The 26,375-nt window shown below is 44.6% G+C and overlaps 1 protein-coding gene across 1 annotated transcript in view; it reads right to left on the reverse strand.

Annotated features, from left to right (window-relative positions):
- ZNF618 (zinc finger protein 618) overlaps positions 1 to 26,375 on the reverse strand; it is a gene marked incomplete at its 3' end in the record, with an annotated part of 164,085 nt that overhangs the window by 24,686 nt on the left and 113,024 nt on the right. The window contains exons 7-11 of the mRNA XM_082492432.1: positions 14,143 to 14,232; positions 12,707 to 12,742; positions 11,877 to 11,954; positions 10,727 to 10,816; positions 3,092 to 3,280 (exon numbers count right to left, since the gene is read on the reverse strand). Of these exons, the coding sequence (XP_082348558.1) occupies positions 3,092 to 3,280; positions 10,727 to 10,816; positions 11,877 to 11,954; positions 12,707 to 12,742; positions 14,143 to 14,232 (483 nt within the window). The remainder of the gene's footprint in view (positions 1 to 3,091; positions 3,281 to 10,726; positions 10,817 to 11,876; positions 11,955 to 12,706; positions 12,743 to 14,142; positions 14,233 to 26,375) is intronic.

The following is a 26,375-nucleotide window of genomic DNA, read 5'->3' on the forward strand; positions in this document are numbered from 1 at the left end:
CTTCCTAAACACCCTCCCTGAAAGGTTCCAGTGGAGGACTGAAGGGCTGTCTCAGAGCCTGCCCACGATGACTGGAAGAGCTGTGGCAGATCCTCTGGACCTCTGTGCTTTCCAACAGTGAACTCGCCACCCTACCCCTCCCCAAGGCCATGCAGGGAGGCCCTGCTCCTCTGCACCATGCTGCCAGCCGCTGCTCTTGGCACTTCACTTGCTTCACACGCTTCAGCGCAGGGCAATTTCCCAGTAACTGGAGTGGAAGGACTCCTCCAGCATGCAGAGGCGGTTCCTGACCTTGGCAGTAGCTACGCTGTCCTGACACATCACAGGCACAGCTAAGGTGCCTCTCACCTCCTCAAGCTGGTGTCCCTTAGCACGAGTTCAACAGAACAAATAGCATGAGGTCTCGTCTCACTTCAACTGGGTTTGCAATATCGGGGCAAATGTACTTACTGTAGTGACTCAAAGGATAAACTAGAAATAAATCAAATGAAGGGTGAACTGGCCAAACTAGTGCGTATGGTATATGCTGTACAGACTCTGACCGTATGTGAACTCATTCATGGAGTCCACTGTCACACTGTGGGTTCCTCTGGACAGGCTTAGCAAGGCTCTGCTGGGCTCAGCGGCACGCAAATCGTACAGGGAGGGAGCCGGGGGAAAGAAGTCTTTCATTCAGGAGTGACAGGGACTGTTGAAAATTTGTATCAGATCATTATTTCATCGCATATTTCTGCAGACCGCTGGAGTGGTCAGACTTTCATAAAGAGGCCCCAGCTCCCTGCAGCCTCACAGCCCCCCCCAGTGCCAAAGCCTGGCTCAGACACATGGGCTTTATGTCTGATGTGGCTAGAAAAGACCTGAACTGCATGAAGCTCCCAGCACACGAATTTTGGTCCAGCCAATCCTTAGTGATCCTGAGCAGGCTTCTCAAATTCTCTATCATCTACTACATTCCTGACTCTTTCTAAAACGCAGGAGAACTGGAAAATTTGGTAATCAAATCAGTTAAAACAGAATCATATAAAACAGAGCTGAAAAGAAACTGGAGACATTATCTAGTCCATCCTCCTTGATAAACAAATCATAGGAACGAGAGGCCTTAAGTAACTAGAACATCAGATGGCACAGTGGGAAAAAGCCACTACGACAAAATGGATCAATTAGACCAACCCACCCCCCTAAGAGACCCAGATTCAAATCCTGGCTTACGTCACAAGTGAAAATGAGTTGGAGGTCTCCAAAAATGTTTGGAAAAAATTTGCACGGTAGTTTTGTCCTCATCCCCTATCCTTTTTTTTTTTTTCCCCTAAGTCTGGCAATAAGAAAAAAATGGTTTAATGCATCTCCTTGGACTTACTGCATCCTTCCCACACAGGAGAGTGCAGTTGACACAAGTTCTCTCTCCCTCTCTCTCCCCCTCCTCGTACCTGAACCTTTTGCACGCAAAGCAAAATTATCTGTATAGAGAAACTAAGTGCCACTCCACTAAGTGTCTGTGCAAACACTGTCAGTGGAGTGGTACTCCACTGTCTCTGGTATTATCCAAGCCCGCGTAGAACGCCTCTAACGGCAGCACTCGGAAGGCATCCCTTCTGGAGACTGTCTTCCTGATAGGTGTTATGGTCAATGCATTTGTACCAGAAATTCAAGAAGCTGCTCAGATTGCATTTGTAGAAGACACTGCCTTGAAAGTCACTGCGGAAATGACGTCACCAGACAGATAGGGTAGGACCCCCAGAGTAATATTAGTTTCTTGAAGATCAATCTACCAGGCTCAAGCATCATGCGATTCCTTCCTCCATAGAGGAAGAGAACAGCTCAAAGTTTTTATCCAATGTACCGACACACTTTTTGATTAGAGAAGTGGTGGGAAAAACGTGCCTTTACAAAAACCATCTCCCAGTTACCGCTCAGCTGAATCTGGCCTCTGACCCAGGAAGGCTCCCAGTTTTTCCCTTTTTGTAAGAGACATGAAACCAGAAGAAATTGTTGCAAGTTTAAGTAAATAATGAAAAAGCTTTCTCTGCTGTAACTCCTAACTTGGTTGAACTGGATGGACCTCAAATTAGTAATAAAATCATATAAACGTTTAAGAGGTGCAATAACAATATGGCATCTCAGGACTCAAAAGCTGTAAGAAGACAGGTCGCTCACTGCAATATCTGGTAGCTGCGCATGTGTGTGTCATCAACAAAAAGCATCCTTGTTCAGCATCCTGTGGCCCAGAGAGCCACCACAGTCTCCTCTGCTACTTGGCATCTGTTCACGCCAGATAATTCGGGGTGTTTAAACACCAGCTGATTAACCAGCCCTTCTGCTGTACCGAGATGGCATATGTATCTATCAATCCCACAGACCTAAGAGACTGCTTCCCTGCTGCCTGGACATGTCAACGCTATGTCTCACACCCTATTTATTAATTGTTATTATTCAGTGCATTTTGCCCCTTTTTTTTTTTTAATCCTTTTTTTTTTTAAGGTTTGATCTTGTTCGGAAGGAGGAAACGGGGACTACGAGAGGATCAACCCTGACTTGAGTGTTCTAACACCCCTGTAATGGCTCTGTACCATTCATTTTGCTGCTGCAGCCCAGTTTATCTCTTGGTGGTTCCTGCGGGAAGCGGAGCACTGTGAAGACACCTGTATTCCACTTCATTACCTCAGGCACAGGCCTAGCCCTGAAAATATCCCCTTGAGGGAAACAAACACTAAACGTTTTCAGCTAAACAAAGCTGAAAACCAAAAAAAAAAAAAAATCCCCACACCTGACAAGCCACTATGCCAATACTTGTCAGGAAGGTCTCCTCAGTTTGTGACACCAGGATTTGAAACAGGGTCTTTTGTAACTCATAGTTAGCACGATGCTTAAAAAACCCAACTTGTCACTGGGAAGAGGTTATAAAGACCTACTGCTCATCTAAATTGTTATTTATAATGTGCCAAAGGATCTAATCCCCTCAACTGCTTCTGGGAGTAGCTTTTCTGTGACAGTCATGGATGGAGCAGACTGAGTCCAGGAAGGGTTAAAAGCCAACCCAGGGCAGGATTGGACACTAAGTTAAGAAAGTTGATGGTAGAAAGGCAATTGGTACCTGTAATGGCCTTGCTTCCTGGGGATCCAGAATTTGGAGCGCGGAACATCTGGGATTGGGATGCCGGTGGGACACCGGAGGGGGTGCGGTGCAGGAGGGTAGAACATCGGTTTATTGAAGCCGGTGTTTTTTTGCTGGATTGGCTCGCCTGTGTCTTCACTGCCACGAAGAGTGGAGATCGAGAGAACTCTGGATATGAACACTCAGAACTAGTGCCTGGATAGTCAATCAGCTCCCAGACCGTGTGCCTTCTGGGAGGGTTGCTTTCTAACAGCCATGCTCACGAATCCCTTGCATCGGGACCTGCAGCAACTGTGGATCCACCGATCCCATGTAACAAAACTGTTTTCCCCACTCACCCGAGGGGACAGATTCTTCAAGTTGTTAGCTCCCTTCCACACCTTTAACTGCCACGTGACCAACCCATTCCTCCTCCAGCAGGAATCACCCCATCCATCCAGGAGTACTATTTGATTGCCATGGCCTGGCTGGGTGTACCTGCATGTCTGTCCTCCATTTCTACGTATGTAAGAGTTGGAATTTTGAGAGCAGGTTTCTAAAGTGATACTCAGAGCTCTGAACAGGGAGAAGTTTACATCTTTGTTATTTGAGCCTTGCATAAATCCTAGAGATCTCCAGCTAAATTCCTTGTCTCGTTAACCAAATACAAAGGAAAGGGGGAAGTTGATAATGGAAGGGAAGCAGGAGGCAGAGTTCTCATACTGCAAGTCAGGAAAGGCCTTCTGCCCCCATCTCTAGACAAGTACTGGTGACATGTGGAGAAATTCTGAGTATTACTGGGATATGCTCTTGGAATGTATCTATATTTTGGTCTCTGCAATGCACAGTGAGGATCACCAGGAATTTTCAATGCCAAAAGTCAGACGTAAAACCTTCGGGAGGACAGCCCTTTGTCTAGGCTACGTGGATTAAAAAAACAATTACAAAAATGGAGAAACAACCCAACAACCCCCTTCATTCCTCAGTGGCTTCTTCCATGGAAATTTGGATACAGCTCCTGAAGCCTAAGTCCCACTCCAACGATCTGCCATGAAGAATCACTAAGAAACAAGGTTCATATAACACACAGCCCAAGCTCACTACCAGTAATTTCTATAGAGTGGTACTTTAGGATGGCTAAAGTTGGAGGGACAACACTAGCACCTGTTCATCCTATATAGTATGCTTCAGAAGCACTTATCCACATCAAGCAGTTGTCCGTCATGGACTACCATGGCAGCACAAAAGCCTGACTCTGAAACAGGTGAGGAGAAAAGTCACCCAGACTGGGACTGGATGCACATTTCCAAAATCCCATGAGACATTATAGACCTCGAATGTGAACTGCTCTCATCTTCCCTGCCTGCATTCAGCAGCACCGGAGAGAGAGGATGAGTACATTCAAAGTGGCTTGCAAAAAGACACTCAAAGGAAACAGTTTTTTGTTTCACTTGATCTGATACACAGAGCCAGGATCACATTTCCTGTAATGTTAGTGTACTTCTGCAGGAGATTCTGCACTAGGTTTTCTCATACTTTAGGTCAAGATACTTCTCCTCTGCTTGGTCTCCGGCCAGCTGCAAAGGCAGGAGGCTTGCTTTTGCTTCCCATACTTCCTTTCAATCTCCATGGGTAATCCTCCTCCAGTTGCTGCCAAAGTGCCAGCAAAAATGTAGTCAGATATGACAATTCCCTGCTTACATGTGATCTAGTTTCCCAAGAGGCCCATTCACACCAACTGTTGCTTTATTTCCCATCCATACCAAGAGAAGTAGCAATCAGCCAACTACTGAGCATCAGAAACAAAGAGCATCATTGCGAATCCTCCACAGATCCTCCAGATACTGCTCTCTGAGATCTGAAGAAAAAATCTCAATGCTATGAAGACCTCTAGAATTACTTCTTATTCCTACCAACTAAAACAAACAGTATGTCTTCAAATTCTGACCCCAGAGAGAAGGCTGCTCCATCCTGACACCATGCAGAAGCAGAGTTTGAGTCAGCAAGGCAAGACAGACAAAAAAGTATTAGTTCTACCAGCCTGGATGATGTTAATAATTCACTGAAAAAAAAGTTTTAGTCTTTAGTTCATCAGATGACAAATTCCTTCTGAAGACTAAGCAACAGAGGTAGAGACGATCACGCAGCTCCTGTTCTGCTCCTGAAAAGTCATCTTCGCTGTGGAACTCGCTGCCTCAGGTCAAGTTCAAGATATTTACAATGAAATGAAAATGCTGAGTTGCTGAATGTTCACAAAAACCTCCTGCCTCAAAATCTGCAGCTAGACAGCAAGACCGGAGACAGGACTGTAGACAGGCAATCCCATAACTGCTGCTATGAAGTTTTCTAAACTTTCTCAGAAAGCATCTGAGATATACCCCAGTTGAGGTTGACATCCTGTAGAAGGGAGGGCAGGAGAGGAGTAATGTGGAGGGTAAGGCTCACTGAATGATCTCCGGTCACTTGGTATACTGTGCTGTGCTACATGCTGTGCTCCATACTGTGCTACAGCCGCACAGCATGGCACGTGGTGTGCTAAAGAATACAGGTGATACTGAAAAGATGGGGGACTCCGCCTTGGCTTGTTCATTGCCGTGCTCATCATGATGGCTGTAGAGGAGCTCCCAGAGCAACAATGTAGCTAAAAAGACTGAGGTTCTCTTTGGGTATGCAATCAGGGCACTTTCAAAGGGATTGGGAAGACAAATGTAAGCTCTGAGTTCCTTCACTAGACCCAGTGCTGGTGCAGGACCTTTACAAAGGTGGTTAACAGACTTGAGAATATTCAGATGGAAGGCTAGAGGATAAATAAAGGACAAGAATGGCATTCCTTACGTTGGAAACATCGAGATACTCCTTTGGGTTAACTGGGAGGTTAGTCACTATTAAGTGACTTGACAGCAGGCTACACAAAGGTCTATCAAGGACAGAAATTTGGTAACTTAGTCCTCCTCCACCTAGAAGACAAAGTTATAAATAGGACCCGGTGTCTGAAAGCTACAGCTGGATATTTTTAGTCTTAATTTAGTGAGGGTAATAATTCATCAAAATAATTACCTTAAGAGGTTGCTGTATTTTCTGTCACTCTTAACAGCAAGATTAGATGTCTCTCTAAAACATGTATGTGAGGAATTAAATCAAGGCAATTCTATGGCATGCATTACTCTGGTCAGTCCAGAGATCACAGTGGTCCCTTATGGCTTTCCTGTCTTTGATAAGACCTTCAAGCTCTGTGAATGGCAAGCTGCGACACGAAGTAGAAAATCTGGCAGATATTTCAACGTGTCTCCTCTAAAGCTATGTAAATCCACACACTACCACGATGCACCACCAAAATAGAACAGAGAGCAGATTATCTCAGTAACTTCACTTTTTCCAGGTAAAAATTCTGGCTAATGATTTGTGTATCACCTTATTCCAGAAAAATCTTGTCAGGAGGTGTAAGGAATCATTCGGATGGTTCAGACGGACTTATACCATCACCTCTGGAGAAAAACCAATCTTTAATGAATATGATGGAAAGCGATGCCTTAACAACGGCCTGAAATTCAATATGCTAAGTAGAAACCTCAGCTATTGGAAACAGGTCTTTCCACAGAAAAAAACCATGTGCTCAAACCTATCAAATTCTTAACGTGCCTCTTCATGCATACAAACAAATATTGCCAGTGGAGCCTCTTGATAAGGCACTGTGGGATCAGAGAGTGGGAAAAACATCTGAACTCACAGATTTCACTCACTGAGCTGGAGGAAGCAAAGTCACACCATCCAACTGGAATCTGGATCTGTTTTGTCCTTGATTAGGCTGGAGCTGTGTGGAAACTAGATGTGCTACCAAAAAGGATCCCTTTTCCTTAGAGAAAAAGCCACGACGGCAGCTGCCTCTAAGAAACACCGTGTTTAAGCACTTTTGATGAACAAATTGTATCCAGTGTCCTCCGTGATAGGAAAAGGAAGCAAGCAGAGAGGCTTGATGAACTTCCTTGAGCACCTCAGGTGCCAGGGTGGATGTAGGTCTGTCTGTCCCCTGTGGAGCCAAGTACAATCATGGGGCTGGCAGGGCAGGGTCTTCAACAGCTGGGGACCTCCCCACAGCCCCTGAGAGAGGTGAGCAAGGCAGGCCCAGAGATGACAGCCAGGTTCAACCAAGAGTCCGGATCATCAGGAAGTTCACGGGGATGAGACAGGTCCGTGGTCAAGCTGGGAAGTCAATCCACAGGTCAGCAGCAGGATCAGCTCTGTTGAGGATAACCAGGGCCAGACACATACCAGCAATCCTCACGGAGGTCCAGAGTGATGAGACAGGGTTGACATCGAGCTGGGAAGGCAGTCTATGGGCTGGGGTACAGACCAATGGGATCCATGGCCAGGAATGTCTACAACTGACCTGGAGAGCAACATCCTACAGTGTAGCTCAGGCAGGAACCGACGGTCCAGAGCTGAGCTGAAATAGGGGGTCTGAATGTGGGCAGTGGCCCCATGTGAGGCTGGCCAGGGCCATTAAGACCTATTAGTGCACTCAGGGCCCTGACGTCACTTTAGATTTTCATCCTGGAAGCAAGAGACATGGATAGGTGTGCAGACTTTACCTTTCTCAGCACATACTTCCATGACCAGGGAGTCTGTTGCCTTCTCTGCAGTTACCAGAAGAGGATGAAGTAAGACAACACTCCTGAGCCTGGACTTATCAAGCTAAAACCCACTCTTGGTGGCTTTTCTAGCCAGTCCACAACCCAAACGCACCAGGTTTTCTCTGCATTGTAAACACATCATCTAAGAGCAATCACAATAGCCCAGCCACCTGCAAACGTGGTTAAATCAGTTCCATTCTACAGAGCAAACAGAGCCTGGAGGAGGACAGAAAGAAATCTCTGAACCCTCCCCCTGTGCACTGCCATTCAGTGACGTTTCTAAAACTGGGACAATGAATGTGCCTACAGTCCACTTTTTTTGGAAACAGCCTCTGACACCCTTAGAAAGAGTGAGCAGGCTGACAGAAACAGCATAAGAATATGTATTTTAAAAGAGTAATAGCCCAGTTCTAAGCATATGAAAAAGCCCCTACTCCTCACTAACAAAAGGGAACTTTCAAAGGAGACATTTGGCATTAACAATTCCAGGGAACCCCACAGCAGAGCTCTTTTCCACACAGCAGGTATCCAGCAGCACTGACCAAAAATTATCCTGCAAGGTCCTATTGACCCTGTGGGATATGAGTCCCTGTTTTAGACACATTTTCAATATTTTTTTTATCCATTATCACAGAAAACCAGAAAGACAGGCTCCGGAAGGGAAGCTTGCACTCAAGACCCAGAAAGCTGAATTGATAATGCTGAAGTGTTTTCCTTACCCGCTCCCACTATGGCTAATTTTTCAGCATTTGCCTAATAACCAGAAGAACAAGAACTGGGTAAAGACAGAGTCTCAGCTTTACTTGACTGCCAGGGCATGAGAAAAGCCAGTTATGCTTTTCAAAAGTCATGTTTTTACAGCTGCCTCACAGGACCTTGGTTTATAGGAAGAGCAAGCAGAGTCTGAGCACCAGAAAGGTGGGAGGATGTACTGGCCAGCCTGCCTTGGAAGTTAATCATGCCCTCTCCTCTATGCTCATTAGTGGTTTGTCACTGCAAATCATAAATCTTAAATCTTATTGGTCATGGGAACTAGGAGAGGAAAAAAAAAAGGTTAAAAAAAAGGAAAAAGAAAAGTTTATGGGGAGGGGGTTAAACCTTATGAAAATATTATCTTCATCTGATCTTAAGTGTCCTCATAGTTAAAGATATTTGCTGAAAGGACTGGAAACCCATCTGCACATCTCAGTGACTGCTGGTCTAGTCTGCAGCAGGGGAAGCTTCTATTGCTTTCACAAAGGTTACTGCAGAAACCATGGTGCAAGAATGGCTTCAACCCCAGTATTCAAAAGAATGTGCCTCCTCCTCCAAAACTGGCTTTTGGTAGTCAAGAAGTAGGCAGCAGGACCTGCAGCTGCACTCTGCACAGGGAGAAGGGCAGTATCTGCGTGGACCATTCCTATCAGCAGCCAGACCCACAAAGCCCACTTCAGGCAAATACCTTTCAGAGAAGAACAGTTGTGGGATTTTTATGCTGGATAGCCTGGACTGGAACCAGCAGCTGCAGCCTATTACTACAGATGGTTGGGAGGGTGGAGAGATATCCATAGCAATAAATCCGCTTGAAATGGGAAGCACTGGGAAGTTCAGAAGCTGCTGTTGCTGAGCAGAGATTCAATGCACAGTCCTTACAGCATACTGCTCCTCAGTTATCTGTAAAGGGATGGACTACAGACACCAAAGCCTTGGTGTCTGAAGGCCTGTCTATATCAGGAGATTAACCTAGTGCTCATCACCATCAACAGCTTTTCTGAGGACCTGAAAACACCTGAATTAAGAGGGGGAGTTTGCAGGTGCACGGATCTTTACAAATAACCGTTATGTGTGCAAGCATAAGCACTGGGTTAGTTCCGTTGGGCAGGTGGGAGATAATAAGACTAACCTTGTGATGATGGCGGTAGAGGTATTTTATGCCCTACACAATATACCATGATCTTGGTCCGTCTCCATGCTCCAGAGAACCTGCACAGGAGCTGTCAGGAGCCACCAAGCCTTGACCCACCTTAAAAGTGATAGTCTGGTGGACTACATTCCCAATTTATTTCTATATATATCTAAAACCAAAGCTGCCTTATTACAATAACTTGAAAACCTAACTAAAGCTGGATTTGGTGAGGAAGGAGTGTGCACTCCCTCTGCTGGCTGTGGATGAGCAGTTAATCCCACTAAGCTAATGAGTTCAGCTCATTCATGATCATCAGCCAAAATGCTGGCAGCCGGACAGACATGGCCAAAGAGCAACCATGATGGCTCACAGCATTACAATTACAATAAAGCACAGGCTGATGCCACGAAAGAAGCACGAAGTTCAGGTGTAAAGAACTTCTCTGCGTACTTTCAAAGTATCCAAAACCAGCAGGTATCAAGAATTTCTCTCAACTATTTTACTAAGATTTTGCACTAAATTACACATAATTGCTCATTAAAACCTCCCCTTTGTCTGGGGAGTGCAGATCGTAGTGTCCCTCCAGAGTGCAGATCGTAGTGTCGTGTAGTATGCTGAGAACTGCCTTTTCCCGAGCTCCCTGAAATAAATATTTTATTGCCTGTGATTTAGGAGCAAGCTGCCAAGGTAATTTACATGATTTTGAAAACCAGTTTTAACTCACTGTCTGAAATAATTTCTCAGAAGCTCGTAAGAAAGATGCTTCTCTAGCATAGATGTTCACTTATTATTTAGGGGAGCCTAACAATTTTGTGCATCACTTTGTTATGTGCACTTCAGGTACCAGAACCTTCAGTTAAACAACAAAATAAGATATCAAACCCCCAAGGAAAATAAGTAGAATTGCGTGGGCATTGGTAAGACCTAACAGTAACAGTGTCTCTCTGGGAGGAGATTCCAGCTCGGCTTTACAGTGCGCTGGTCAGCACATGACCTGCGTCCTGCCAGCTGCAATCCCACAGGTCCAGTGGAAGGATCCACAAGAATGAAACTCTCTCCTGCCACCAACTACTGTAAATCAGAGTCCGTAATGAAATAGATCTTCAGCAGGATACTCACTAATAGGTGCATGCAGTGCCACATGTTCTTGGTAGGGAGTGTAGTATTTGTACTGCTTGCCACAGAATTCACAGGTGTAATTGCCAGTTTCTGTGAAGATGAAACAAACACAAAGATCAGAAAGGAGCGCAGCACCCTCTCACACACATCTCCAACTTCCTGACTTTTTACATAGAAACTAGCCAACTGACAAAAACTAGAGCATACTCCTCATGTACTTGGAACTCATCTGCCCTGTAATTCACACATCCTTTTCCCCAACAAAGGAAACAGTTAAAGCCAGTGTCTAGAGTGATGGATTGGGCATAAAAAGTCTAGTAGAACTGAAGATTATCCCAAAATAATACAGAAGATTATCCCGAAATTACAGCAAGTAACCGTGCAAAACAAAGGAGAGAATCCCTTTCTAAAGTCAGATGACAGATGACACAGTTTTGTCTTCTGGTTACACACAGTCTGTGATATGTGGACAACAGGAACAGTCAAACTAGGAAACAAGTTGTCAAGTTTAAGTCTTAATGACAGAACTTTTACATTGGAATTGTGGGTTCCTCTTGCAGGAGAAGGGGCTTTTCTGCAATAACTGTGCTAATTCCTGCTTTGGGGTTACTTGAAATAATGAAGTAGTGTGACCATACACTGACACCTCCTGCTCCTGCCAGTGCTGGGAAGTACAGAACTGAAAGCAAGCTGCAAGCCGATGGAAAATCCAGGGTTAATCAATTGTTTCCAAAACGGAAAATTCAGATAACTGCATCAGCAAAGTCTGGTCCTCTCTTTGTTTCACTCTGATCTGTTTGATGAACCCACCACAAAGGCAGCGAGTATAAATGCAATCACCTTCCAACTCTGCCAATATACCTTAAGATCCTCTCTAATCACTGCCAGCTTGCTTTTCTGCTGAACCTCTTTCCCCTTCTCTTTGCAGAGCTCTTGAGCAGAAAACATCACAAAGCTGCATTTCTTAGGACCAGGGCTGCTGCTGTTTGGTGTTCATTTGAACCTAAACACATCCTTCAGCACCCCTAAGGTCCCAACGCCTCTGCGTAACACAGTGCTTTTGGGTTTTCCTAGAGGTACTCCAGCTAATGCCAGATTTGAAACCCTTGTAATGTCTCTTTAGCGTTCGAAGCTGTATAATAACTCATACTTGGACCAATCTTCTGGAACGGTTCCGGCTCCTCCTCCTTCACTTCATCTGCTGCTATGACGGCCTGGTCATAGGGGTCTGCAAGAGAACAGAACCAGCAAGAGAGCTGACAACACCCTCAGGTATTCCTTCTACAGCTGCATGGGCACAGAACGCTCCTGCATCCGTAATGACATTTCGATCTCTAACAAGATTTCAAGACAGGAATTATAAACCCAATGACCCCTCTGTCTGACCTCTCCCTCCTCCTCCTCAGGTTCCCCAGGCAGGTATTACCCCCCTTCCATCCCAATAACGTGCCTTGTAGGTATATAATGTTTAAAAAATACTGAGAAAGATTGAACAAACACATTGCAAAGCCTGATTCATATTTTCTGATTTTCTTCCAGTACATCTCCTATCTAATGATGTTATACTGTCTGAAAGTGGGCAGAGTGATGCAGTCTGCGAGCAAGTCAGCTAACAAATACGGACCAGTAACTTCCTACCATCTAATAGCGCAGCTACCAACAAATCAGGACCCAACCCATTTTACAAAAGAATTTAATTTATGCCCTGAACAATTCACTAAATCACCAGAGACATGAAACATCTGTTTCTTTGATCTTCAAAAGCCTGATCAAGTGTACGTACACCAAAAGCCTAGTATCTACTAGGGCTGGGCATCAACCTACTGGCTATACACATTGGGAGAGGGAGAGAGGATGCTCCTCTCCCACTGCAATCAGTGACAAAACTCCTTACAAGCACAGAATCGGACCTGCTGTGCCTGAACTACTGAATGTTTGAAAAAGTTTGTGAAATAAAGCACACGAAGGATCTCGGCTTACCTGCCCGGTTTTCTGGGGCCCCTTCCACACTAAAAACTAACATAGAATAGAAGAAGGAGGGGAAGAAACAAAACAGAAATTAAATCCTCTTAAATGGCCTTGTTTTCCTCCTGTATTCCACGCACCGCTTCAGCATATTTCAGCCCCACAGAATAAACGAGGCTTTGTGCCCCAGTCCCTCCTCTTCCCAGCAGCATCTACACAGGAACTATTTGAGCATGCCCAGCCCTAATATACACAGATTCTCAAGGCCTTTGTTCTGACACTTACACAGCCCCACGCGAAGTTCAGATGCACAACTGCTTCACACTTGTGTTTGCTAAGATACAACCAGCCCCTTGGAGGAACTGAGACAAACAGTGTTCTTGCCAGACACAAGTGGAAGCCGTTTCCAAAGCCCTCCAGTAACCCTAGGTAGAGCTCCCTGAACCATAGCTATGAAGACACATTTCTGACAGGAGCAGACATGTCCATCTCACAGTGACTTTCAGCCCCAGTCATTTAATTTTGGCTCCCCAAGGGAGGAAGGGAGCTTGCAGTGGTGCGCGGTAAGAGAGCACTGGCTGTTCTGAGAGTACATTCAGATGTTCGTGTGTTACAGTTAAAACCAGCAATTTTTTTCAACACCACATGTTGTGAAAAACCACTCGCTTTTCCGAGACAGTCCAGCCATTCCAAACCTTCTGCTTTCCAAGCACCCTTTTTCTAAACCTCTGCCAGGGCTCACTCCTTGGCCAAGTGAGGAACAATACTGACAGGCTTGCAGCTCACACAGTGAGGGTTTGGAGTATCTGCGGGCTCTGAGTCGAGGAGCTGTAGATGCCTACTAAATGTATGCAGGCAAGCTGAAGACAGCATGTTGTTGCTTCTATTTCCCCCGATGTAGGAAAAAGAAACACTGCTTCTGAAGGAGGGTGCCTGCTTCTGTCTGAGTGTCACCAGCCTAGGCCACATCCACATGCACGGAGGAAAAAATGACCTGTAACGTCCACTGAGAACTGCATCAGTTCACTACCACAGTGATTAACAAGAATGAACCAACATTTCTCAACTCTGAAATGCGGTTTCTCACAGAGGTGCGTGTTGGGAACAAACCTGTGAAGTCAAAAACCAAAAGGCAACCAACTCTTGCCCAGCGAGTAGCTAGACAGACAATTTACCTCAACGCACTCGATTCTAGCATATACATCCTAACCACGAACCTTAATACAGACAGGACTGCAAGGACCACAGGTCCCAGCAGAGGGTGTTATTCTGATGCACGCAAAGAGAATCAAGTGCAGCAAACTTATTCCTGCAGCGCCTGGGGACTGTGCCTCCACTGAGAACGGCAAGCGAGCCATGCTGTGCAAAACTCTGTACATCATGGGCCACACGGTCCTGCAGAACCACAATTTGTCTTTCCCAATGTGTCTGAGTGTCAAAACAGTACTCACCATCCACGGCATGTAGGTCTCTGTGCTCTTGGAAGCAGCTATAATATTTATATTTTTTCCCACAAATGTCACACGTGTACCTAAAATTGTCTGTAGGAAGAAGAAAACAGGTCACTTTAGAAACTTTGAGGTAAAAGGCAAGCACTCCAGACAGCGCTGCTCAATCAGACACCCCTACGCAGTTACATTCATCCCACATGCTCTGTCAAATCTCTAAGGCACGCAGACAACCACTGCTTCACAATGTCCCCTGTGTGCCCCAGCCTACACGTCTTGGGGCATATTCTGATTTGTTATTTCCAGTTCAGGCAGCTCTGTTCTCCAGTACAGCCACCATAAGACCTCACAGCATTGGAGACGCAGAGCAGCAGACCCTGCTGAAATTTCCTTTGGAAGTTCAGGACTACAGTAGGCAGCTACAGGTCAGGATGGGGACAAACTGGCAAGAACTAAACATGGAGTGAACACATGAGCTGTTAGAAGCCAAAATCTTAATTTGCTAACTACAACATGGGCTGGATGTGCCTACACGCTCGTACCACACTTGGTTCTCAGTGCTGCTGCTTACTGATTACTAACTGCATCCAAGATCTCATACGGGCACATCGTAACAACCAGAACCAAAGAGAACCAACAATGTGAAACAGGCAGGACAGTAGGGTGCTCAATGAACAGGAGGACTGCTGGAGCCTGGTTTCATATATGTTTGTACCCTGGACACCCTTCCTTCATCCCAGCAACAACAGACCCCATTCCCCACAGCCATAGGGAAGACAGATGCAAAGAAGTTTGAGATACTCATGAACTTGTTTGGGTCTGGCTGGGGACAACAAATGCCTTTGGCTCAGCAATCACAGCAGTGTAAGAGGAATAATTTGCATGTCAACTTGGTGGGGTTTTTCCATCTTCTGATATCTGGCATACACCTCAGGCTACAGACTGACACCTGTAACTAGTTGCCCCACTGCAGCTTCCAGCATTGTACTTGTCAGCCGACCACAGTAGCCGATGGGTTGCATGCTAGTCGCCCGCTGCAAACAAAGTAAAACACAGCAGCTTGCGTAGTCACAAAGGATCTCAAAACTAATGTGTTTTACTTCAGAAAAGGAGCAAGCCAGGAGCGGACCGTGGCTCCACAGACGAGCTGCCATTCAGTAAGCTCCCCTGCAGTAGCTCAGCTGTTTGTATTCACGTATCCATACAATTAGAAAAGTTAAAGCCTCGTTTTTACCTCTTCCACACTATGTTCAAACACACCAGAGTATGCACATTAAGCAAGCTTTTATTTTACTTCTCAATAATTTTATCTTTAAAATAAATAAATGTTTTAAGCTAGTATGCATTGGTACAGTCTAATCGCTCACTTGGGTTCACTACTGCCATCCATCAGCACATGGGGCTTCAACACTAAATGAAGAATCACTTTCCGCCCCTTTATTCTACTTGGCAGAATCAAAGTAGAAGCTATGGTGATCTATAAGAGAAAAATGCCAAATATAAACGGTGTTAAACAGCTGGGCACTGGAACTCTACTTCTGCTACCAAAAAATATTTATGTCTTAATCAGAGCACAGCAGTGCTAAGCTAGATCTAAGGGATTTTAAAAAGCCTAGGCTGAACGAGCAAGACACAGCCCAGGCATATATACCAAGATGAAACGGATTCGCTGCTTCGGACAGTGCAGTGCTTGAGGAAGAGAGGAAGAGAAGCAAAACATGACTGCGAGAACATTCACGTGATAAAAGCACTGGTGGGTCACATTTAACTATGTTGCATTATATAATTGTATACAGTCTCCTGTGGTCATACAATGGCATTGAGGGTCTCAGTCTACCCTGGACTCTCTTCAACAACAAAGACAATCTAATGATTGCAAGTGAATATCTGTATGTCTGTTGAAAAAAAAAAAATACAGTCAATTATTAGCAGCGAAAATTCATAATATGTCATCAGTAATCAGTCCCACATCTCTGGGCATCCCAAAGACAAGAAACCAACCTCCCTTTTGAAGTGTAATGAGCCATGCGGTAGATGAACTGGAGGAAGACTAATCCTTCAAAGGAGTACCAAATACCAAGCCCTTTCAGCATCTCCATTTGGAGGACAAAAATGATTATGGCCTTAGTTTCAAAGAAAAGTGCTCAATAAATAAGGACACTTATTAGAACAGAATAAAACTAAACTCTAGGCACATCTTCTCACAGACTCAAACAGGCACGGCTCATTGTAGTCTCTGTAACTTAAAAAGACTGTGGGGATCTCACTGTCAGCAGCAGAGGTTTGAGTAGCACATGCTGGGTATCACCACTTCCCTCCCTAGGCAGTGTGGGGAAAATGAAACCACAATAAAAAGTATAACAGCACACCACAAGAGAATAGGATTGTGCTTGTTTTGTTAGGGGACTGTTTTCCCTAAAGAAGAATGACCTCCAGAGATTATAGTGAAACAAGTCATTATGAGAAGTAAAAATTTGTTCCAGCTGGTCTCGGTACTAATCTCTTCCTTGACTCTTTAAAGGAGATAACACTCAGCAAATGGTGCCAAGCTTCAGAGACAGGCAGGTTTAGGGAGAATTCAGAAAGTATCAGGAGACTGCTGATGTGTAGCTAAGCTTTACCCTCTCTGAACAACGGTCACTCTTCCAGAGCTGCACCCAAGTGCCAGACTTCTTCCTTCTTACCCAATAAAGCTGTCTTTGCTGACTGCTGTCGAATACTTCCAGTGCTGGTCGCAGCAGTGACAGCTTTCTTAGCAAGAAACTCACTGAGCAGAACTAGCCTGTCTGCTACCACTTCTCCTGCTCTGGGTTACAACTACCAGACCAAGGCAGATTCTAGCTGGGGCACCACACCCAACACATGAAACACCCCAGCCTTCAAAGGGAAGAACCACAAAGGACTCATAGTGCTCAGGTGTGCCTGCACTGTGCCGAAACCCCCACCCCTGAACCTCTGACGAGATGGTACCAGACAGCCAAACTGATGCTACTTGAGTGAGTCTGCTCAGATTCAAACTGTCTCCTATCACCAGGTAGACATTAATGCAGTGCAGCTCCACCAAAAGCAAAAACATACCAACAGGCACTATTAGGACCTGAGGAAAAATACAGGGGAAGATAGTAATTAGCCCACGAGCACAGAGGTTCAGTGCTGTCCCTTATTGGTATTCAGGCAACAGTCCTGCAGAACACGCCCTTGCTGCAAGCTGAGCAATCACCATATGACACTGCTGCAAATCTAGACTTTCAAAATGCTTAAAGGACATCTAGTTAAAAACCAAACTCCAGCAAATATCCTTCCTCCTTCACACTCATGAGTCTTTCCAAGGGGAGCAGAGATTCCAGAGCTCTAAGGAGTAATGGCCTTATATCCCCAGTCAGCCCACGTTTAATCTCGCGAAACACACACACCAAAATACAGCATCACATCTTACTAGACAAAAAAACAGCTTTGTTACAAGGCAGTTCCTCAGATATAAAGGACCGACATACTGAAACAGCAAACAGACAGGTTTTTCAAGTACCCCAAGAAATATGTCCATGGGACCTGAAAGCATTTTTGACCACTCTGCTTGCGAGTGCACCTCCAGTAAAAGACAGGGAATGTGCCGCTCTTTTCTGCCGGTCTCCAGGGGCTGCTGCCGGCGGGCTCCTGTCATACGGTCCGTGCTCAGCAATGACTCGTAGCTGCTGAAATATCCCGCCCTAGGGATGATCAGCCAGGTCATATTTCTTCCCAGATGTTGCATTAAACATTTTGAGATTTTTTTGTTGTCTTGCTTCAAATAGTCAGCAGAGAAGAAAGAACATATTTCATTTTGGCAGGAAAGAGGGAGAGCAGAGAACACATGCCCAACAGTGGCAGGCAGAAGCAGAGGCTTCTTTCCTTAGGGCACTTGGACCAAGGCCTCAGTGGATTTTGCTCTAGAAATCCAGGAATGGAACGATAGCAATCAGAAATTTGTTGAAAGGTCAGGAATTCTGTATCACAAGCTAAAAATACAGACCACCTAACCCACCTTCATAAATGCAGGAGCCTGAGATCACAAGAACTGCGTACAAACCAATTTCCAATGGGCTCGAAGACCTCTGTGCAGAATCACAGAAACCCCAATTGGAAACAGTTACATACATCATCCAGATGACACCCCGGCAATGACGACAGCGCATCCCACTAAGGGTCCAGAATGATGGGGTCTCCACACAGCAGGCTGTGGGAGCTTCTTAAGGACATCTCCAAGGTGAAGAAAAATTTTCACCTGTTCCACAATTCATACTGACCTTTCAAATGGAAGAAGCCACAAAAATGACTTGATAGAGGAACTCTCACAGCAACTAGGCTCTTTGGAGATCCTCTTGAATCCTAAGTGATCCTACTCTTATACAGCACTGCAGATATAACTGTCTAGTAGGGACAGTCTCCAAATGTGGAAGGGCAAAACTGCTGAATGTCAATAGATTGCAACAGCCTGCTGAATTATTCCTAAAATCCAGCAGTGTTCCAGGTCCCAGTCAAGAAAAAAATCAGCAGAATTAAAAAAGAAGAGAGAGAGCAGTCTGGACAGCACTGCTTGTCCTGCCCCATGGTCAGGGTGGCACCTTTACACCAGAAGGTTTGAGAATGGCAAAGGAAGCACCAAACTCCAGGAATTCCACATTCCTGGCTCACCTTGGGAAACAAGGTTTCCCAAACAGTTCATAGAGCTCAGCAGCATCTCTGAAACGGGAGGGGGGCTGGATTTCTTACAGTTAAGGCCGCTGCAATACATTTATCTGTCATCTCTCTATTTGAGGTTGTGCTGTTTCTACCCCCAAACAGGCTTTCTGAGTGAGGCTTATGTGACAATGAAGTATCAGCATCATCCCTCCAGCCACAGCCAGTGGATCAGAGGACAGTCCATGAGATGCTCTGATGCTGGAGTCCTTACGACTTCTGCTGGTGACAAACACAGAGGACTGGCGCTAGCGAATGGCTGCATAGTGGTACCTGAAAAAAGCACACTATTCCCTGGGATATCTGCTTCACTGAAAGGAACCATGAGCAACTCCAACACTCTTCAGTAAGAGCCAAAGTCACCATGACTAAATCACCTGATGCAAAGAAACAGGAAAGGCTGGCATTTTCTGCGACATGAGCCACATGCTTGTCACTGGGAAACCCCTTTCCAAGCTGTGTCCAGCACACGGACTACATGAGCAGCCTCCCCAGAAGTGCAGTTACTCCTTCCTTACAACACAGCAGGGAGCAAAAACATCTGGGACCCTCACTTGTTTCTGTGGATTCCATCCAGGGCAGCACAAAGACAGCTCTGGAGAGAGGCTTCTTCTCCCCTTCCGCAGCCAGAGGGGCACCTAGATGGAAAGGAACATATTTATGGCTTCCTAAGCTAGCAGGATATTCCCCGCGCAGGTTCACAGACAATTCCTTTGACCTAACCCTTTGGCATCTTTAGGGGCTTCCTTCTAGATGCTGGACTGCCAGTGGGAAGAGGTAAAATACAATTTTGCAGAAACACGTCTGTAGACTTCCATCTACTCCTCATCCAAACTGTGTTCTTGCACAGAAGTTACGAGCTTTACACCTGCATTTTACAGCCAAGTAGAGAGCTGCCAGTAAAATCAGTTGCAATCTACATCAGAGCTCAAGTTAAAAGGTGTCTAATGGCAAACTTCCTTGAAAAGGGAGCAGGACTGAGCCCAAAGTCAGCAGCAACCCCTTAAGAGGATTAAAGTATCCAGAGTTACATTAGTAAGAATTAAATAATAATAAAATCCAGAAATTTGGAAAGGACAGAAACCCTCACGCACAAAGGCACAAGCCAGCTTCTAAGTGGGGGTTAGGAAAAAACTTTTCCTGTGGGCAAACTATTCCAAGATCACTCATTTCATGACCATTTAGTTCCTTCCCACAAACATTTGGCCTTTGTCAGGAACACAGGAGACATATGGGCACACGCTGGCTTTACCTAGCATGCTGCTTCCCATGCTTCGCAAAGGGGGGTCCTCAGGCTGCAAACTACCAAGTCAAGAAAAAGGTAATCCCAAACCCTCACACAGAGGGGCCAAATCCCTTGAAATTACAAAAAAAAAAGTGGTACAAGATGTTACCTCAGCTTCAAGGTGGCAAGAGGCTAAATGACAGGTGAGAGGGCACGGAGCCACAGGCTTGTGCTTGGTTTCTCGCTGAAGCATTTCAGAGCTCAGTCCCAGCTCCTAAGCAGAGCTGGCGCAGACGCATCCAGCAGCTACAGGATTGACTTCACCTTACAGCATTTTTAAGCTGCTTTCAAGTAGGTGGCCAGTGAATTCTATGAATTCTGTGATATTTTATCCAAACCATGTGTCAGCCGAATGTATCAGCACGATGGAGATTTAAATGCAGACCATCCAGGGCTGTATATAATCTCTCCACGTTTGGAAACTTGATGCCAGACTAGCAGGAAATTCCATACAGAGGGGAATATCCTGAATTAATTTCTGAAAGATGGCCTCCTTGTTCGTAACAGTCTGATGGTCACATACTGTATTTTTTTAAAACATGTTGGGGAAAAGATGTTTTGGGTACTACTCACTAGATGTTGAGAGAGAAAAGACTTCCCCAGCATTCTCAGGATGTTACACATCAATGAATTTCTTTCTCCCACAGTTATAAGTATGTTAAAGTTGAGTCCATACAGACAGCAAATATCAGCGATTTAAAGTGAAAATATAACAGCATTTTATGATTATCCCCCAAAACAGCATTATGAATCAGATTATTCAGACTCCGTGGCACAATTCAGACATACCAGACAATGTAATGTAACACCAGCAGATCTAGTTTCATACTTTTCATTCTGGTGCCACTTCAGGGCAGTGTTGGAATCTTTTTTATTCAAATTGTAACCAAGTGTAAGATAAAAAATGTTGAAAAGAGAGATTTAATATGCTACAACCAGAAATCTCACAAAGAACAGCATTAATCTTGCATAATTAAAAAAAAACGTGTACTTATACATACATAAATTGTTGATGGAATAAGATTTGTTTTTCACATGAACAAGGATGCTGAATCTCCATTGTAAGCAAAAAAAAAACTGAGGTCAGCCCACATTAAGGAGTTGCGCACTACAGGCAATAAAGGCCATTTTATTTTAACCTCCTTTTGGAATCACAATAGTTTGGCTGTGTACATATACTATCTATTTCACAACTGTTCAGATTAAATGCTGTAGTACTGAGAGTTTCATAAAGGAAAAGCAAGCCTCATCTTGACTTTTTCCTACTCATTTGTTCTCGACTAGAAATTTTGTTCTGTGATTTCCAGATGGGAATTTACAGGGAGCATCACTGCCTAGTTTCCAAAGGGGAAAGGAAAAGTGATAGTTAAACGACCAAGCAGCACTGAAGAAGAGACCCTGGCTGCATAAACCTTCATAAAGAACCAAACCAAATTAAAACAAACTAGGAAGGCTGCAGAACCCTCCTCTCTACGATCAGCCAAGATAATCAAGAAAACTAGGAAGGATGCAGAGTCCTCCTCTCTACAATCAGCCAAGATAATCAAGAACTCTAACCTTTTTGCTTAGGTTGAAAGGAAGAGCTCTTAAGAAGGTAATCCTTGTATTGCTCTGCCTTTCCTGATTATAAAGATCCTTAGAAGTGAAAATACTGAGAACTGTGGTGAGGCAAGCTGGATTACTCAACAGTACAGGCTGCTCCATCTTTTTCACCATTTTCTTGGCTTACAAATGATCTGGATATAGTTTTCAAGAAATAAAAAAAAAATACTTGAAGTGTTTTAGTTTTTTGTGTGCTATTCAGGTTTATTGTTGTTGAAATGTCAACACGCAGCTCAGCAGACAAAGATTCAGGCTGACAGAAGAATCTGGAATAATTATTGGTGTTGCTGCTTGTAGGTCTCTTCTCTTGCTAAATTTCAAACCATGTTGGAAGATGGAAAGTGTATCCCTTCTCAATGAACAGTGGGGGGATGGATTTCTGTCTTTAATAAAGCTCTCCTGGCATTTTCAGGACAAACTGACGGACGATCAGAACAGTCTGGGATTACTAAAATTCTTAACCTTTTTTAGTAGAATAAATACATTTCTCCATCAATTTTGCTGCCTAGGAACTTTGTAAGAGATGTGTTACAAAGTATTAACATCCAGATTTCTGTAAACATGTACTATTTGGTCAGTATCTGGGAAAGGGACAGAAATTTAATTTTTATGGGTACATTATCAATTTTCTGTATAAGATCATGTGAAGATCACAGTTACAGACAACTGGAAAGCCTCTTTTCTAAAACCTTAGATTAAAACTACATGCAGAGCAACTGGTCCTCTCCAGAGCTGTGGAACTGCGGGACTTGCACGAACATCAAAATCTCCGGTATGACCGCACGTGTGCCATGCTCCTGAGCACACCTTACGGGGTTAGAAGGCAAGACACCCGAAGTGAGAACATCCAAAAAGAACCCTTAGTGTAACAGTCGTGTTAGAAGAGCAACTTCAAATTTACCCTATTAAAACAGATCCAGGAACTGCTACCTAATTCACCCAGCCTCAAAAAACACATTGGTGCTGTAATGTGAAGGCACTGGGTCAGAACTAGGAAACAGCAGCAGAGAAAGGCAAAGGGAAATGGATCTCCCATGTTGCAGAACACCTGAGAAATTCCAGTGATAAACTCTCCCCCATTCCAGTCCTGCAATGTACTCGGAGAAGGAGAATGTAAGAGCAAGACAGGAGTAACCGGTGTTAAGGTGCAAGGGACAGCACCGCACCTTGCCAAAAAAGTCTTGTTCCAGGGGAGAGTGAGTGACTCAGCCCCAGAGCTGCAGAGAAAGATGCTTTTGTGAAAGGCAACAACTAGAGCACTGCAGGAACATATCTCAGGCCTTAAGGTTAAAATTTTCTTCACACTGTAGATCCCAGAACTAAGTTCCACATTATTTTCTTAATGTCCTCCTCCTGCACTGAAATTTATCATTCTTGGTCTCAGCCCATTGGTCATTTAAATTTAAAGATGAACATATTCATCTACTTGTTAGGCAAATGGGAATCTAAAGAGATTTTACCTACTTAAAATGCAAACACATTAGAAAAATAAAATCCATTTTTATTGCTCTCCCCAGGGAGCGGGAGAATTATTAAATAAGAACACTGGAAAAATTAATCACAAAGTTGTAAATGACTAACCATTCGCTTTGGAAAGTGTACGTGGGTGTGCACGCACACACACATCATTTACATTAGGCTTTTAATTGTGTAAGGCATTAGTAAGTTTTACCAAGCACAACAGTGGAACTTTCCATTTTTTGCTCTGTTACCTCCCAAAAAGTAAAGGAAATCAAAAGCTAAAATTTACTTTAAGGAAACATTAAGGTTGCAAATTTGAATATTTAAAATTAATCAAGAAATGGAGATGCTAAAGATCCTTAACATTAAATTAATACCAGCAAACCACTTACGTACCTTTCCATCACTAGTCGGAACATTAAAAGCACCATATCCTGTATGCTTAAGGTCTGGAAAAGAAAACCTTAATTCTGAATATATTAATTTCATGGTTTAAATTCACAACCCTCAAAATGTTTTTGCACATGCAAGGCATTAGCACTATGCCTCCACAGTTAATGTTTGCAAGGCATATTCCAGCCCACATCCTCGCTTCTAACCTTTCACTGCTTTTTCAAATAAATTCCCTATTAGGCTGAACTTTCTCATGCTTAGTCAGAGCCCAAAGGGAAATATGTTTTTAAAAGATCAGGCCAATCATTTTTATTTATGGGGTTGTGAAATATTTACTATGTATTCCATTTTGGAATAAAAAAATTGCAATTTTCTTTTTTCCTTTTTGTAACTAAATAATGTCAGAGTGGAGACACACACTCTTCATGGATGCCTCCCTGGACACAGGTGATGGGTTTGAATGCATTTAGCTAAGAAACTGGAAAGAAAGACATCATTCTGTTTGCAGCCTACAACATCGTGAGACCCAGATGAAAGTCAGTGTCCTCGCTACCACCAAATGTTCTGTCTTAGCCCAGCATCCAGACACAACCTAGCACACAATAAGCAAGTATGACGCTACTATGAATGGGGAAGGAGGAAATAAAGCTCACAGATGACAGCAGTTATATATAATTTTCAAAAGATATACCTCCTGACCCACCGTCAGTCTGATAAGAACTACAGCCAGCTACCAGGAGTTGGGATATGACCACAAACTAAAACGTATCTTGCATTGAGACATAAATGCTTCACTACATCTAGGTACTCAGTAAGAGGGCCTGAAGACCTGGCAAAGAGGACTCAGACATTATACTGTACCCACTAAAAAAATGTGTCACGATGTGGGTGCTTCAGCATGAGAGAGCTGAACAGGTTGGCAATGTCCCTGGCAGCCAGCTCTGCTCTACCACCAGAGCCATGTGCTTCCCTCCAGGCTACGGCAAAGCCCAAGCTGGAGTCAAGCTCGGAACTGGTGATGATGGCGGCACTCGGCTAGTACCACAAAAACTGGGAGATACTGGGTTGTCCTGCCTGCTTCATCACGTACATAGCTGGGACTGAAATACCTATTCTGAAGATCATTTTGGTACCTCTTGTATATAGGTACCCCTTGTTTAAGGATATCTATTCTGAGAAGCACTTATTTTTAACTCTGTGACACTGCAGCAGACACTGTGCACCCCTGCCTTCCTTGGTATTTGCTCCTATGTGACACAGCCTAAAAAAAGGTGCCGTGTTTTCCGTCCCTAGGTTGCACCGCTAGAACTCGTAGCCTTGGAGTTGAAATGCTTCTCAGCATTTTATAGTTGTAGTTTGCAGGATGATTTTGGTCTGTACCACAGCACTGGAGAAGAGAGGAGAGCGTGGTCCGTCCGTTTCTCAGACTCTTCTTGAGGGCCAGTTTTGAGCTGGAGAGGATGCTAAAGCTTGGATTGTAACTCAAGAACTCTTTGTATCACCAGCTGTGCCCTGTCTTCCCTGCAAGACATACCTCTGTTTTTCTCTCTGTAGGAGAGATATTCCTATCTACATAAACCTTCGACAACACAAACTTTGTACCCCAAACACAATAACACAACTCACTTCAATAGGGAAAGCAACACATAATACATTAAAAAGCTGCTATAAACTGGGAAGGGTGATCGAGACTGGCCATAACAGGAAAGACAAGACTTCAGTTTAATTGCAACAAAGAAGATTGCGTACTGGCAGAAAGTCCCACCTGGGGCTAGCAGGGAAAGCACTAGGAAAGGCCACACGTCTGAGAGGTTGAGGAACTGTCTGCACAGCAGACTTCTGAAGAACACATTAGAAAAACAACCTTGAGGATGTTCTATCTGTGAAGCAATGAAACTTTCTGGAGCCCAAATCTACTTTTAAATTTCTTGCAACCTCACTGCTATCAACGAGAACTTACAAATTTTGGTCAGTGAGAATCACCAACTTCACAGAATCACAGAATTTTCAGAGTTGGAAGGGACCTCTAGAGATCATCTAGTCCCACTCCCCTGCCAAAGCAGGATTGCCCGGAGCACATTACTCAGGATTGCATCCAGGCGGGTCTTGAAAATCTCCAGAAAAGGGGACTCCACAACCTCCCTGGGCAGCCTGTGCCCGTGCTCTGTCACCCGAACTGTAAAGAAGTTTTTCCGTGTATTTGAACGGAACTTCTGTGTTCTAACTTGTGCCCATTGCCCCTCGTCCTGTCACTGGGAACCACTGGAAAGAGCCTGGCTCCATCCTCCTTCAACCCACCCTTTAGATACTTGTCCGCAATAATAAGGTCTCCCCTCAGCCTTCTCTTCTCCAGGCTAAAGAGTCCCAGCGCTCTCAGCCTTTCCTCGTAAGGGAGATGCTCCAAGCCCTTCATCATCTTAGTTGCCCTTCGCTGGACTCGCTCCAGCAGTTCCCTGTCCCTCTTGAACTGGGGAGCCCAAAACTGGACACAGTATTCCAGTTGTGGCCTCACCAGTGCCGAGTAGAGGGGGAGAATGACCTCCCTCCACCTACTGGCCACACTCTTCCCTATGCAGCCCAGGATTCCATTGGCCTTTTTGGCGACAAGGGCACATTGCTGGGCCATGGATAATTTACTGTCTACCAGGACCCCCAGATCCTTCTCCTCCGAGCTACTCCCCAGCAGGTCCGCCCCTAACCTATACTGGTGCCTAGCATTCTTCCTCCCCAGGTGCAGGACCTTGCACTTGCTTTTGTTGAACCTCATTAGGTTCTTCTC

This window comes from Vanellus vanellus (assembly GCF_965231255.1).
Source record: "Vanellus vanellus genome assembly, chromosome: 18".
NCBI classification, from domain to species: domain Eukaryota; kingdom Metazoa; phylum Chordata; class Aves; order Charadriiformes; family Charadriidae; genus Vanellus; species Vanellus vanellus.